Source organism: Aspergillus karnatakaensis (genome assembly GCF_047715665.1).
Source record: "Aspergillus karnatakaensis strain CBS 102800 unplaced genomic scaffold BJY04scaffold_42, whole genome shotgun sequence".
NCBI classification, from domain to species: domain Eukaryota; kingdom Fungi; phylum Ascomycota; class Eurotiomycetes; order Eurotiales; family Aspergillaceae; genus Aspergillus; species Aspergillus karnatakaensis.
In genome coordinates this window covers 197,660-212,203 of record NW_027395754.1, presented here as the reverse complement: position 1 = coordinate 212,203, position 14,544 = coordinate 197,660, and the positions used below count along the sequence as shown (strand labels likewise).

The following is a 14,544-nucleotide window of genomic DNA, read 5'->3' as shown; positions in this document are numbered from 1 at the left end:
CGCCTACAAGATAGCCCATGACCGTCTTGCCTATCTTGCCCTTAGTTCGAGCGATAGGTCGAATCTGCTGGAGGCCCTGCACAAGGTAAATTCCGCAGACAAACAATTCGCGGACAGAGTAGCTTGTAAAGGCAATGCGCTCGGTGGTGAAATTTGCTGTTGCGTAACGGTTCAAGTCGATGGTATATAGAGTAAGAGTAACCGTGACTGGGATAGTGAACATGATTGAGGTGGCAATAATCATAACCAGGATGCAGCGAAGAATCAGGCGGTTTCGGTCGATGTTGGTGTGGCTTGTTTGCATTAGGATATAAAGGCGCGAGTAGAGAGCCAGGATGTGCGCAGTGATGAGGATTGGGACCGAAACGTTGAACCCGATGAGCTGGACCAAGCTTGTCGAGTTCGGTGCAAAAAGCCCCATTGCCACCATCGGAGTATATGTGGCCAGGCTAATCGTTGCTATGAGCATTGACCAGAAATAGAGGCCCCTGCGGGCAGGAAAGGTATCCAACAACCAGAGAGAGAACTCGAGGACATTGTACCCTGTGATAGTAAGGAAGACCAGGGCGACTATCTCCTGTCTGGAAAGCAACATCACTTTGCATTATCATAGTAGCACAGCATTGAACAAGACAGTTGAAAGAACGGTAGTATGTTTACTTATTATGTAGCAGGAGGAGGAGGCTACTGTCCGACCCGAACAAAGAAAGTCTCTTTGCCTCCCTGACTAGTACTGCCTGACCGCATGCAGCTTCGAATCGAGGGAATGCCCTATCGCCGTCGAGGATTAGTGTTGGTATGCTTTGTTTTTGTGACCCTGTCACCCTGGTGAGCACCAACAGTTAGTTTTCTGTGCAATGGGGCTCTCCATGACTCTTGCCACTTCAAATAACCATAAACCCCCCTGTCACCTTCACAATCAATGATAAATGGTCGTGGCGTAGCCAAGCAGCAGAAAGGGTTTCTGAGTGCCACTAATGACATTTAGGTCCGAGCTATCGTGGGATTGCTCTCTCGAATGCGTCAGATTGTTTTCTTAACCCCAGTATACTGTATATGCTATAGCTAGGACCTACACCGCTACCATGCAACCGTAACCTTCTATCCATAGATCTCCATACCTACACTGGGCTGAAGAAGCAAATAAAGAAGACACAGCCGAACTCCTCTCATCACCTTTCCTCTCCACTCGGCCCAACCACCACAACAAAACAAATAAGAAAGATACAAAACTCGTTAACATGATAAGTCGACACCCTGCGTCTACACCCACGCGTCTATAGTTGCGGTGCCTTTTTTTCTTCCGAATAAGCTGAGCTCAAAAAGAAAAGTAGAATGCCATTGGAGTCATCGAAGTGCCCCGCAGGTTTATTCCTTGGTCTCAGTAGGGGTGGAAGCACCATCTCGTGACATACTGTAAGGGGCCTAGTCATTGCGGACAGAGGTCGTTAACGATGCGGAACACTAAGCTGTGTGGTTGGATTTAGGGGCACCAGGGAGATTAAAACCGGAAAATGAGGGGCTTACCAAGACCCTTTTCGCGTTGCAGATCCTCCATGCAAGATTACGGACATTGCCGTCTGCGCGAACGACCTCTGGGGCAAATTCGACTCCGAACCTATCAATAGTCATTATTTGGAATTTCCAGAAAGAACCTAAAGAGAGGGACGAACATTTGGTGAACCGCAAAAACAACTCTCTTAGCGAATTTCCCATCCCGGTCAACGAGGCTTCCGTACTGCTCTTCAACAGTCTCAGGGGCGATATCGGGATCTCGGTCAAAGCAGTTCTGAATGACGGGAAGAAGGCTGGTCTCAACTGCGGTCTGGGATAAGTCGGAGTGATCCTCATCCTCAAACCGAGGAATGCGAATCTCGAACGGTCTCGAGATAGCCATGACGTTGTGCTTGCCATTATGGTGGTAGCGGAATTCAAAGACGCCCTGAGTCCAGAAGAGTTTATCTCCGGAGAAGACGACTTCACCAGTTGCGACGTTGTGTTTCTCTCCCTTGTCACCTTGCGAGGTTGAAATCACCACGTCGCTAGAGAGAATGCCCTGTTCGCAGGTAAGATTGTCGTATGAGCCTTCGTTCACGGCAACCCATCTTCCCTGGGATGATACGCGGGAAATTTCTCGGGAAGTATTCTCGGTCACCTTGTAGAGACCAATCCAGTCCTTCTTGCTGTGGTTCAAAGGTGCAGTCCACTTGACCTTTACTGGTACGCCGTAAGGGAAGACTAGATTTTCCAAGTCGCCTCGGCGATCGAGAGGAGTGCGAGCATTATCACCTTCTTTGCTCAAATCACCCTCATCCGAGGGCAATGGGCTTGCTTCAACAGAAAGAGAGTAATCCTGCAGGTCATAGCCAGCTAGGTCAGCGTCAATGCGCGCAATGGTGACACGAGCGGGGTAGGACTGGAAAAGCGCGGTCGTATCCCGAACAAACGTGTTTACACCGGCGGCGAGTTTGGGTCGCGCTGTATCGATAATCTCCTCAATGAACTCGTACGAATCATCAAACATCTTGTCCATACTGCCCTGCAGCTGTTTCAGAGACGGCGGCAGAGATCGTTTCAAGCTCTTAACAAGCCCGGCATCCTGGCGAAGGCTCCGGCCATACAGTTTCTGCATGTGAGGTCGCTCCACGAACTGGATGAAACCGATGCTCAGGATATGGCTCAAGAAGGCGAGAAACGCAACTGCTCCACTTGCAGTGATAAGGACCGCTCCCCACACGCCAGCGAGCCCTAGGACACGCTCAGGGTTGTTCAAGAAGCGGTAGATGCCATTGTAGGTCAACTTCGGCGACTCATCAAAGAAGAAATCCCCGTAAAACCAGCCGAATTCTCCAAGTGACTCGTATATGCTCACTGAGGTCCAGATTTGCAGAGAGATGAGCCCAACACCAAGAACGTGGCGGAGAATGGCTAACCCGTAGCCCCAGTCAGACGGCAGGGTGTACATTTTCCATACAGCTGCAATGAAGCTCGCGTAACACATGATCATGCTTAGGTGGTATGTGCCCTTCCACTGGTTCCACGCCTCGTGGGGAGTTTCACCGTATTTGACAAAATGCCGAGTCCATGCTTTACAATTGGACTGTCTGTCGAGGAGATAACCGACGCCCAATGAATACCAGAGCCTCCACACGGCCGCGTTGGCCACGAACAGAAACTGGTACCATGGCGTCGAAGGCGTCAAGGCAGTCAAAGAGAACACGAGGAATTGGACAAGTATAGAAGAAGTGTCCGTGATTCTATGTAGGTCTAGATTGTGAAGTCCAAGCAGGTTGTGCACTGAAGGAGGTGGACTGGTGAACTTTGGCGCTTGTGGGAGAAATTCATCGGGAAAGGTTGGCGCGTTTGGAGAGTCCGGAGACTGTGATGCCGTAGACACCGCGTCTTGCTCGGTGATAGTACGTTTCCGTGGTGGAGGAGGATTGTACGTTTTGTCAATATGTGGGTTCTCGACCAGCACAAGAAATGCGAATTGAGCCGCGTGGGCGATAATAGAGATGAACAGCACTTTATAGCTGGCTGCCATCAGCGATATACCGTAATAACCAGCATACCCGACCGAGTACATAGGGTGAGGTGCCATCTCGAAAACCCCATCAAACGTCAAGTCTTGGTCAATGAGGTAGAAGAAATCACCCCAGTACCAGGCATAATCCTTGACAACTCGGTGAGCGTCCAGCTTGACCCAGAGGTTAAACAGGAAGAGCGCAATGCCTGAAGTCCATCGCAGAGTGGTCATCAGCACGCTTTCGTTAGCAGGATGACGGCTACAGGCTATCGCAAAGGAGCAATAGGAGGTAAAGTCACACATCAAGATCAAATCCACAAGGCGCCGAAAGACAAGCCAGGTGTTGTACTCGAGTGGAGCCTCGTCGAACGAATAGTCGTGAGGGATCTTGGTCTCTAGTTCGCGTTTGATCAGGTGGTACAATTGAGGGTATGGGTTCTTGCCAGTGTCTGGGTTCACGAAGATTTGGGACTTCTCAGCCCAGCGAACGAGGGTCTTGTGGTGAGACTGGTGATGAAGGAGCCACCCAATGCCAGCGTTGTAACCTGAGCGCCAGAAAAGGTAAATGACCGCAAATACAGGGACTTTGGCATCTGAGGGAAGCTTCCATAGCAGAAGAATGTGAGCAGCCAGTATAGTCAACACAAGAAGGTCAGAGAGGTTCTTTGGCTCGGAGGGTGACAGGAGCTGAGAGACCATGTCATGGGTCTGAGGCACGGTGAACACTATAGACAGCACAAGTTAATTTTACCATATTTAGGAAGTAGCAAAGGTAGAGATCAATCCAATTGACAGGATGTCTAAAGAAACAGGGCAAAATGAGGACATACCTGTACCATCTGGGGTTCGACCGAATGTCTTGCCCGCTTTATCCTTGCCATTGCTCTCGGCCGTGACAGTAGATTGCTCAGTGTTGACGGTAAGATCACCCTGAGAGGTCACAGTTCGTTCCCTGAGCCCATCACTTTCGTGATGAGTGCCTGTTGAGAGGCCACGATCCATGATTTTGAGCGTTGAGGGAAAGTGAGTTGTTGGGAAAGCGAGAAAGGCATGTGATGGTGGATGCTCGCTTTATTTAAGAGCTAGCCAGGGTCTCGTGATCTGATTGGCGGGGCCCTTGCTAGTCCGAAGTTAACCGCTTTGGGTGGCCTTTTCACGTCATTGGAGTTTGGGAATGTGCTTAAGCGAGCGAGATCTAGGGGTTTCTCTTTCTTCATCTGTTTGGCTTTGTATTCAATTTGCTTTGACCTGTTTCGGGGCTGTGCCAGTCTAAAAGACGCTTTCACCCCTCCCCTCTTCCCGCTAAAGTGTCAATGCGGGACCCTTCAGCGTGCTAGGAAGGACACTCCCGAAAGCTGCAGCTGGCACCTATTTCCAAACCAATCGTCGACGGGTATAGCAGAAGATAATCCTGATTTTGCACGCTCGTCACCTCTACAAAGTCTAACTGATGTGATGGTGCATACGACAGGGCTATTATGCATGCGCTGCGAGCGGTAACCGCGGGTGGGTAAACTCCTCCAAGCTTCTGCATTGATGAGATTTCTTTTACTCGATTCTATGACTTGGTGAATTACAGTGCATGCATATATCCATTAGTTACCCCGGCCGCGGTCTACTTGACCAGTCAGGGCTGCGTATACACAACGCTGTGTATATGTTTGAACAAAGAGGCTACCAATTCGCCGTTCGCCGTTCGCCAACCACATGAGTAATTGGCATAGCTAGTCCGGTCGACTGGTGATATCTCGTTGATACCAATTGAGACCGGCTTTTCCATCATGTCTCAGTTTCTCGAGACTTGAGAGTTGAGACTCGGCCTCGAAGCGCTACCCCGCCTGGAACCATGATTATGATATCATCTGCTGCTCCGCAATGATCTGCAGATCATAAAACGTTACGGAGTAGGGAAGGGGCCTTTAACGGTCGCAGCTGAAAGTTCCCCTGACAGATTGGCTGTTGAGTATGTCGATATAACGGCGTGCACCTTGTCAAGTCTACCAATCGGATCTATACTCTCCCCGGAGCTTGCCAGCCAAAGAGATGTCTCGTACACTCATGCGAGCCGCTTTCCCTCTGATTTACTCCAGGGCAGCCCCCTCTAATCTGATGAATTATAGGCATGCTGGCGTACATCTGGCTGAATAAATAAACAGAAACCTTGCTTGTCATATCTACATACCAAAACCATCACACCATCTGGTCACAATCTTATCAATAATCGAGGAATGCTATACCACTACACTACGATGCCACCGGAGATGTAATCAATAGTCCCTATTTACCTAGACTCCTACCCTACCCTGACTTCCAGAAGTATCTAATTTGTACATACTTTATATCTCATGGCAGTTTCCAACGACCATGTTCCAGCAACTAATGAAATAGAGCACGTATCGGCTACTCGTTAGGCCAATAGTAAAGGAAGGCCTCAAGCCTGTAGAAAACATAATCAATTAGGGCATATCATTCCGTCCGATTTAGAATAGACTTCGGCGTGGCCGTCAAAATTGCTAAGTCGACAGGGCTGCTGGCCTGCACTTGCCCTGTCCATTGAGATTGAAAAATCTCTCCGACACCGCAGCCGCCTTGGGATCTCCCCGCACCAATCGCCACCAGACCGTTTGTCATTTCCGGTGCAGATTATCAAGCATTCCCCCATCTCTTCCGCGGAGTTGCCACGGCTTTTTATCTCTCCTCGATACTTTGTTTCACTTAGTTACAGTTCACTCCCTGCTTCCCTATTGCAGTTCCTGACATACATTGACTCAATCTCCTATTGCAAAGCCAGTGTCACGCTTTCGTCCATTAACGGATCGGTGCTCAACCCCGCCACATCTGGCCTGGGTAGCTTCAACAAAAACGCATCGAAGAGTACCAGTAGCATAGCTACAAAATGGCTCCTCACTTCACAGAGCCAACGTCCACCTACCTCGAGGCGCCCACAAAAGCGCCTCCGAACCTCGTCGCGCCCGAACCAGGTACGTCTACATCCACTCAAACACCACTCACTCGCATCCCTCCATAACAAACAACTAACAAAATTCTCAATAGAACACTGCCCCGGCCCCGAATCCGACCAAGCCGGCCAAGGCGACGCCTGCGCCGGCTGCCCAAACCAATCCATCTGCGCCTCCGCCCCGAAAGGCCCCGACCCAGACATCCCCCTCATAACCTCCCGGCTCTCCTCCGTGCGCCACAAAATCCTCGTTCTATCCGGTAAAGGCGGCGTCGGCAAATCGACATTCTCCTCCCTCCTCGCACACGGTTTCGCCTCGAACCCAGACTCCACAGTTGGCATCATGGACACGGATATCTGCGGCCCGTCAATCCCGAAGATGATGGGCGTTGAGTCCGAGACAATCCACGTTAGTAATGCGGGCTGGAGTCCTGTGTGGGTTTCCGATAATCTGGGTGTGATGAGCGTGCAGTTCATGTTGCCGAACCGCGACGATGCGGTTATCTGGCGCGGACCGAAGAAGAACGGGTTGATCAAGCAGTTTCTCAAGGATGTTGACTGGGGCGAGATGGATTATCTGATCGTTGATACGCCACCGGGGACGTCAGATGAGCATCTCTCTGTTAACTCGCTGCTGAAGGAGTCCGGGGTCGATGGTGCTGTTGTGGTCACGACGCCGCAGGAAGTTTCTCTGCTCGATGTGCGCAAGGAGATTGATTTCTGTCGCAAGGCCGGGATTCGCATCCTCGGGCTTGTGGAAAATATGTCTGGCTTTGTTTGCCCTGGCTGTACGCACGAGTCGAAGATCTTCCGCGCCACGACGGGTGGTGGGAAGAGGCTTGCGCGGAAGATGGGCATTCCGTTCTTGGGTGCTGTGCCGCTGGATCCGCGTGTTGGGATGGCGTGTGATTACGGGGAGAGCTTTGTGGATAATTTCCCGGATAGTCCTGCATCGATTGCGATTCGGAAGGTTGTGCGGGCTGTTGGGGAATTGGTGGGTGAGGATCCGGAGGATGTACTGCCCGCTGTTGACGGGGAGTGAACCCGGTAATCTTTTCGTCTGTTGCATTTTCTTGGAGTTTTCGGCATCGATACCATATTATGATTTGAGCAACATCAAGTAACGAGCATTATATACAAGTTAGACGACACGGATACTAAAATTCTATGAGCAAGATATTTGTAAACCATGATCCTCAAACAGGCACACACTCAATCACACTCTCCGTAACAGCCTCCTTACTCTCGTAAATATTCGTTATCTTCAGCCCTGCCTTCTCCATCAACACCTGCCACTGCTCAATCGTCCTCTCCAGCGAAGCAAGCATAGTCATCATAGTCAGATCAACTTGCGTCACATGCCAATGCACACCGGTGTTCGGGAGAACCATGTCGTTAATAAGGATAACAGAGTCCGGGCCCATAGCCGAGACGATATTCTTGAGGATAGCCACGCATTTCTCATCAGGGTAGTCATGCATGATATTAGAGAGGAAGTAGAATTTGGCGCCTGAAAAGAAATTAGCTTCGGCTTTACCATCAACGCAAGAGAGTGAGGGATGTGAGGAGATACCTTTGACAGGCTGAGGCTCGAAGAAATTATGCTCCATGCCCTCGACGCCCTCGCACGGGATTATAGTGGGTACAACAACAGCCATCTCCTGGATTATCATGCGGCTTTTAATCTCAGGCCAGCGCTGCTTCAAACCGACAGTGTAGTGGCCGATGCCACCTCCGACGTCAACGAAGAACACCTGCTCGGGGTCGAGGTTGTGCACTTTTTCGGCCATCGGGTACACGTTGAACCATCTTGGCTTGGCGGAGTGGTGGGCTTCCATGAACTGGTTGAAGTATGCTTGGGATTCTGGCCGTGTTTGGATCCAGATGAAGGCTGGATCTGTTGTGTTGAAGGCTGTTTGCATGGGAGTGTGGGTGGGTGTTGTGACGTCTTTGTACCCATTTTCCTTTAGAAAATCAGGGAGCGCAACGACGGCAGGGGCGCAGGTATCGAAGCTGTGTATATGTTAGCATGCTGATTTGTGGTAGTGCTTTTGTTCCTGTGAGCTCGTTGCTAGGGCGAGTTAGGTGAACCATACTTGTGATAGACACCTGCCTGGATGGCCGGGATGCAGAAAGACTTTGTGATGTTGTTTGCGGCAAAGCTATCCTTAGCAGTCTCCTCTACAATACCAACCGAAGACAGGTATCTTAATATTCGGCCTAGGATGCAATTGGTTATGTGTTACAACAGCAGATTGAGAACAAACCTACCAAGCAACACTGGTGCAGCGCCTGTCTTCTTAGCTAACTGATCCACATTCAAGGAATCTTGGCTGTCGCCGAGGATGTCAAAAAGCTTCAGATCAATGGCAACCCGAGTAAGGGCCGGTTGCATAGTCTGCGAGTATGTTAAACAGATTAATAGTGGTGAGAGAATTTACAGCACATACGGTGTAGCATATCCGATTTAGAGTGTCCGTAGGGACCTCGAGGGAATAGGAGAGATTTCGGAGAGCGTCCAAGATATTCTTGCGGGTTGCATCGTCGGCACCACTAGCCAAAGCCCTCACTTGGTTGGCAATGTTGTCCATGTTGTCCATGTTGTCCATGGTTATTCTCTATGCTGACGGAGTAGGAAATGATATTGATGGTTGATGAAGCAGAGGTTTGGGAGGGCCTTATATACCTGTGCCTGCTAGGCCTGACCGGAGCTGAGAGTGGATTGACCTGCACAAGCCATGGTAGAATGGTGTTCAAAACACAACAAAATATTCATAGTCCACCCGTCCAAGCCTACTCCGTATAGACTGAACTTCTTTATCGGGGAAAGCGCCAGTGTAGGTGGTGGTGTGGAGCTGAAAGGGGCCGCCGGATGGCCAATAAGCTTCCTGGGGATCTTCGCCCAATATGGTAAAGTCAAGTCTAAAGTGCCCTGGCTGAAAGGGACTAACCCCTTTAGTGTCTTCTTCACCTCAAAGGCTTCGGAGATGGACCGGAAAGAGTCTTCAGAGGCTGGCACTGCGGCCTGGTTGGTGTCGGCTAAGGTCAAGCCATTTTCCTCAGCCTCAGGTGTTGCCGCAAATGTATTCATAGTATTAGCGGGGCCAACGGTCGGTGTTTTTGGCACTCGAAGCATGCCATGCAAGTGGATTGAAATACCTACCGAAGAAGGAAATGGTTCATACGGCGGGGATTGGCTGCTGTGGGCTGGGTCATATAGCCTGCGGCACTTTCTTGAGGCTGAAGAACCTTGATTTCAGGATCAAATTTCGAGCTGAAAGCGAAGCGAATGGGCAAACTTGGTCCAGGAAACGCCCATGTTTATAAACTTTGTGGCAATACCTCCTTCCACAGTCTTCTAGGTTGGCTCTCGGACGGCCTGAGAGTGAAGAAAAACTGGCTCAGCAGCTGCAGTGCATCATCCCAGTCAGTCACTGCAAGGCGAATCGCCGCTTCACCAAGACGAATCGCAAACCATTGATGGCACTCTCGGCCTTGAGAGGCAAGGCATCCAATGAATAGAATCCAAAAGAGCAAATCGTCGGCGGTCTCTTGAAGGATGGCCAGGGGTGCTTGCAGGCTTCGTTGTAAGTCCTCCACGGCAAACAAAACGCAATGCGTGGGCTGCAAGTCGAAGATACGATTTGCGCAGTAGACAACCAGCGCAAGCCGCAGCGGCTCATCGAAATTATTCGATGAGACAGCAAAAGGCATTGACAGCAACTGATGGCCCCCCATGATAATCAAACTGCTGTCGAAGGGGGCCCCTGAAGACAGCCCCAGGGTGGTAGAGTTATAGTATGAGGTAAGTCGTTGAAATAGTCGAAGAGTTGATTTCAAGCCGAGATGGAGTTCTTTAGACCAGGGAGAAGCGAAGAATTTGGATCCAGGAGATGATGGCCCCAGAGACCCGGGATCAAGCTTTGCAGCTTTTGATTTCTCAAAGACTCTGTTCTTCCACGCATTGGACATGGGAAACGCTGGGGAAGAGCCAAGGAGAAGCCCTCTCATGAAATCGCCACTTGTTATTTTCAGTAAGCATGGTCATCTAGAGCCCTGCCTACTGCTACGGCACATACCAGTAGATAGTTGAAATAGTCAAATCCCCCAGATTGTCCAAACCTCCTCGCAGGTAGATAAGCCGCCGAAGGCCACTTATATGTGCGCAAACTGCGTCTATTTGAGCGCTAGCAGCCTTTCACACAAGGTTAGCCGCGTGCCCTCCAGCTGGCGCCAGGAGATGACAAAGTTCCCTCCACTCACCTCGACGCAGATGAGGTTAGCGACAATTAGAATGGCTAGATCTAAGAAGGTTTCATCGAGATTATCCAGAACGCGCTGAAGTCCTCTAATGGCTCTAGTCCGTAATTGGAGGGAGTCCATAGCCGACTGAGGACCGAGGGGAGAGGGTGTGCTAGATAAATGCCCAATACACGATCTGTGATACGCGCTTGCGGATAGAACAGCCTGTAGTAAAGCCGGCTTGCCGGCCGAGGTCTGCCACCACCAGGTGCTCATCTCCTCTGCACCAAACGGATAGATGGATGGGGCAAAGTAATCTTTATCTACAGTATAGATCAGTAGCCAGCCAATAAACATAGTGCCTTGCTATACTCACAGTAATAAAAATAAGGCTCCATCTCATTAGTCATTGACGACCCAAGCGAAGAGAAGGGGTCTATAGCGACTGGACTGAGCAGTGTCCGCAACGCACAAGACGGGGGCACATTGTCACTCTCATCATGGTCGCATGGTTGTTTAGCATTCTTGACTAGGGGTTGAGGGGTGGATTTAGTCGGGAAGGGGCTGATTGATGTTTTCAGCCTCTGTAGGCTCTCATTTCGCCGTCGTTGATGGTGCTTGGTTTGTAGAAAGGCATGCTTCTTTTTGGACAGGGCGAGGCGTTGGGACTTGGCGTCTTCAAAGTCGACGAATAGAAAATTCGAGCTCATGGCGGCGAGAGAGTCGATGGATGATGGGATGAAGTCGACATGGCGGCGGCGAGAAGGACGAAAAGGAGCAGTTGTGGGGGCCGTACCGGTAGACGGTGGCTACTCAGCCTTACCAGAACATCAACCTGAGAACGACCGGCGTGATGGAAATAGCAATCAAGAACAATAGTTCATCAGTAGTTCAGTACGGTGCAGCAAAAGGATGTAGAATTGTCAAGTGCATTAGCATTGAGCTTGGCGGATAATCCTGGCAACGCTGCAGAGCGAGCAGTGGGTGAAGCGGAGTGTTTCAGTTTGCGCACCAGGGGGCTTGATGTTTCAATTGCTCCCCGACGGGCCAGGCACAGCTGCTCTCACTGGTGTTTCCCTCCAGGCGCCAAGGCGAGCTATGCGCTTAAAGGTGATCTCCGACTGCCCACCGTGTCAGACAGATGAGCAGAGATGAGTTCGTTGATTCGCATACAGTCCCAACCCCAGGCGCCATGCCCTCGACTGAGTTGGCGACTCGTATCCACCGCTGCTGGTCTGGACAATGTTTTGATACTTAGTTAATTCTCCTCGCACTGCTCCAGCCTTACGTGCCTCCTTATTCCCTCATTTTGCTTCTCAAGATAGGTGCGGCTTTCCCTCTGTGAGACTGTCCCCTATCCGTCCTTCTTTTCCTTCTTTTATCTTTCTCTTCTTGAGTACAGGAGTCTAGTCTGGACTTGACTCCAACACATTCTTTTTTCTTTGATTTACAGTTTTTGCTCTGGAGCAAGTCCTGTCGCTGCTGTAATTCGTCATCCACCTTTCAATCCTTAAAGGTTGCGGGATAATCACTCTTTACTATTCAAGATGAAGATCATTCTCTCTTTCTTGATCACCCTTTGGCTTGGTCTAGGAGTGCTGTCAGCTCCTACCTCGTTCAAGCAGCCTGAACGTCGATCGTTCAAGGTTCAGTCTGCCCGGCGAAGCAACACCATCTCCGGCCCAGCTGCTCTGCGAAAAGCCTACGTCAAGTATGGCATTCATCCTACTGACATTGGACTCGAACTAGACGACTTTGAGCCGACTGTCAAGCTTACAGTCCCCGAAACTAACACCAAAGCCGTTGTCGAGCCCGACCTCACTGGTGCTGTCAGTGCAAAGTCCGTTGAAGGAGATGCAGCCTTCGTCTCCCCAGTCACCGTTGGTGGCCAAGAGCTTGTTGTGACTTTTGATACAGGCTCAGCAGACGTGTATGTAGTCTCAATTCCATTTATAATTGGTGCTAATGTATCGCAGATGGGTGCTGAACTCTCGACTCCCTGCGGCTTCTCTTGATAGGCGCACCGTGTACGACCCTTCAAAATCGACCACCTTCAAGGAGCTGGATGGTGCACATTTTAACATCACATACGGAGACGACTCATACGCCAAGGGCCCTGTCGGCACTGAGACAATCAACGTTGGTGGCGTTTCTGTATCGGAGCAAGCTATTGGTGTTCCTACTGCGGTTTCCTCCTCTTTCTTCGAGGACACTTATACTAACGGCCTCGTCGGGCTGGGCTTCTCAACACTCAACACCGTTCAGCCCCAAAGGCAAAAGTCATTCTTTGAATCCATTGTCAAAGTCCTCGACGAGCCAGTCCTTGGAGCTTCCCTCGTCAGCGACGGTGTGGGCGAGTACGAATTCGGACTCATCGACAAGTCAAAGTTCAAGGGCGACCTTGTCAATGCGAGCGTTGACGCCTCGGGCGGATTCTGGAAATTCGAGTCCGCCTACTACCGCGTTGGAGATGGCAAGTTGACAAAGAACGATCAAGCAACCGCTACAATTGCCGACACCGGAACCTCCCTCATGCTGCTTGACCAGCACGTTGTCGACGCCTACTACGCCGAGGTGCACGGCGCTCAGTATGTTGCCAGTGCCACGGGCTACATCTACCCCTGCAGCGCCGAGCTGCCAAACTTCGCCATCGCCGTTGGCCCCACGCATCTGGCTACAGTCCCTGGTAGCCTGATCAGTTTCTCTGAGGTCGGCACCAACACGACCACTGGAGAAGCCGGTACGTTCCTTCTCACTTCATCCAGACAGTACAACTTACTAACCTCAATCTATAGTCTGCTACGGCGGCATCCAATCCAACCAAGGCCTGGACATGCAGATCCTCGGCGACTCATTCCTAAAAGCGTTCTACGTGGTCTTCGACCTCCGCGGCCCCTCCATCGGCGTGGCCTCCCCGGCCTAATCAACACTCCGCCGTTTCTTGCTCCGTCCATTCCTTTTCAGCCTTCTTAATAGAAACCTAATCCGAGATAGAGCTGCCTGTTAGTGCGACCTGTTTGTACATATCAGCTATACTCCCAGACTTTGTCTGTGCGTTTCAGCGCCGATTATACTACCAATATTGAAAGAAAAGAGTGCCGGTTGCTTTGGTAATTAAGATTCTGGGTCTAGGTGCGGTAGGCGATGTCCGCGATGCAGGTGCACTTGCGCGATTGCCCGAAGCCCGGAGTTTGAAGCCATGCCCTCGCTGCAAATCAATGCCCAGGTGCTGGGTTGCGCCTGTCTATATCGACTTCACGCCTTCCCGAGGTCGCCCACCGCACCTTCCCCATGAGAAGCCTCAGGGTGTGGACAGTCGCCGTGCCTTCGTTTCTTCTCGTTCCCGTCACGCGCGGAAGGTGCGATAGGTCATAGGAGCCCTACCCATCGCTCCTTCCTTATACTCCCAGCCCACCCATTCATTGCCCACATCCCTTTCGGCTCCCATTAATTCGCCAAATCCATCAATAAAGTCACCTATGGCCACTCTCCACAAAGAGTCCAGTTCCGCTTGGATTCGATTCGAGGAGAGAACTAGTCGAGAATCGAGCGACCACGGCTTCTTGTCGTTTAAACGGCTCGAAGGTACGTTGTGTGACACTAACTATGCAACCTAAGTTATGGTTTTTTATTGTGAGGTTGATTTCCAATCGGACTGTGTGGTACAAGGGGTAGAAGATTTCTCATGTGAAACCACTATAGTAGTTTCTGATCAATTTTTCTGGTATGAATTAAGATAGTCTGGAATGTTCTCCTGACTGATATCTTAGCATCCAAGCTACCTCTTTCAGTCACGGAGGTGCTTTCCAGGGTGACT

General features: G+C 50.6%; 5 protein-coding genes across 5 annotated transcripts; 2 read left to right on the top strand and 3 right to left on the bottom strand.

The window, feature by feature from the left end:
* Positions 1–636: 636 nt before the first annotated feature.
* BJY04DRAFT_194825 (phosphatidylethanolamine N-methyltransferase) lies at positions 637–4,560 on the bottom strand. Its single transcript, XM_073712125.1, has 4 exons — positions 4,357–4,560; positions 1,674–4,251; positions 1,528–1,618; positions 637–1,425 (listed from the first exon to the last, which is right to left on the bottom strand). Exons 1-4 carry the CDS (start codon positions 4,526–4,528, stop codon positions 1,369–1,371), a joined length of 2,898 nt encoding a protein of 965 aa, XP_073568709.1. The 5' UTR covers positions 4,529–4,560; the 3' UTR covers positions 637–1,368.
* Positions 4,561–6,173: 1,613 nt separating this feature from the next.
* Positions 6,174–7,664, top strand: nbp35 (Fe-S cluster-binding ATPase). Its single transcript, XM_073712124.1, has 2 exons — positions 6,174–6,507; positions 6,581–7,664. Exons 1-2 carry the CDS (start codon positions 6,423–6,425, stop codon positions 7,525–7,527), a joined length of 1,032 nt encoding a protein of 343 aa, XP_073568708.1. The 5' UTR covers positions 6,174–6,422; the 3' UTR covers positions 7,528–7,664.
* Positions 7,605–9,076, bottom strand: BJY04DRAFT_229584 (S-adenosyl-L-methionine-dependent methyltransferase; the record flags this gene model as incomplete). The annotated part of the gene is made up of 5 exons (XM_073719097.1): positions 7,605–7,995; positions 8,059–8,498; positions 8,582–8,705; positions 8,757–8,883; positions 8,936–9,076. 5 exons carry the CDS (start codon positions 9,074–9,076, stop codon positions 7,682–7,684), a joined length of 1,146 nt encoding a protein of 381 aa, XP_073568707.1. The 3' UTR covers positions 7,605–7,681.
* A 730-nt stretch (positions 9,077–9,806) lies between these two features.
* BJY04DRAFT_220723 (uncharacterized protein) lies at positions 9,807–11,437 on the bottom strand (the record flags this gene model as incomplete). The annotated part of the gene is made up of 4 exons (XM_073716940.1): positions 9,807–10,506; positions 10,565–10,680; positions 10,749–11,050; positions 11,104–11,437. 4 exons carry the CDS (start codon positions 11,435–11,437, stop codon positions 9,807–9,809), a joined length of 1,452 nt encoding a protein of 483 aa, XP_073568706.1.
* A 440-nt stretch (positions 11,438–11,877) lies between these two features.
* BJY04DRAFT_194814 (pepsin-like aspartic protease) lies at positions 11,878–14,214 on the top strand. The gene is made up of 3 exons (XM_073712123.1): positions 11,878–12,657; positions 12,704–13,467; positions 13,523–14,214. The coding sequence occupies exons 1-3, from the start codon at positions 12,275–12,277 to the stop codon at positions 13,648–13,650; spliced, it is 1,275 nt and encodes a 424-aa protein (XP_073568705.1). The 5' UTR covers positions 11,878–12,274; the 3' UTR covers positions 13,651–14,214.
* Positions 14,215–14,544: the final 330 nt, after the last annotated feature.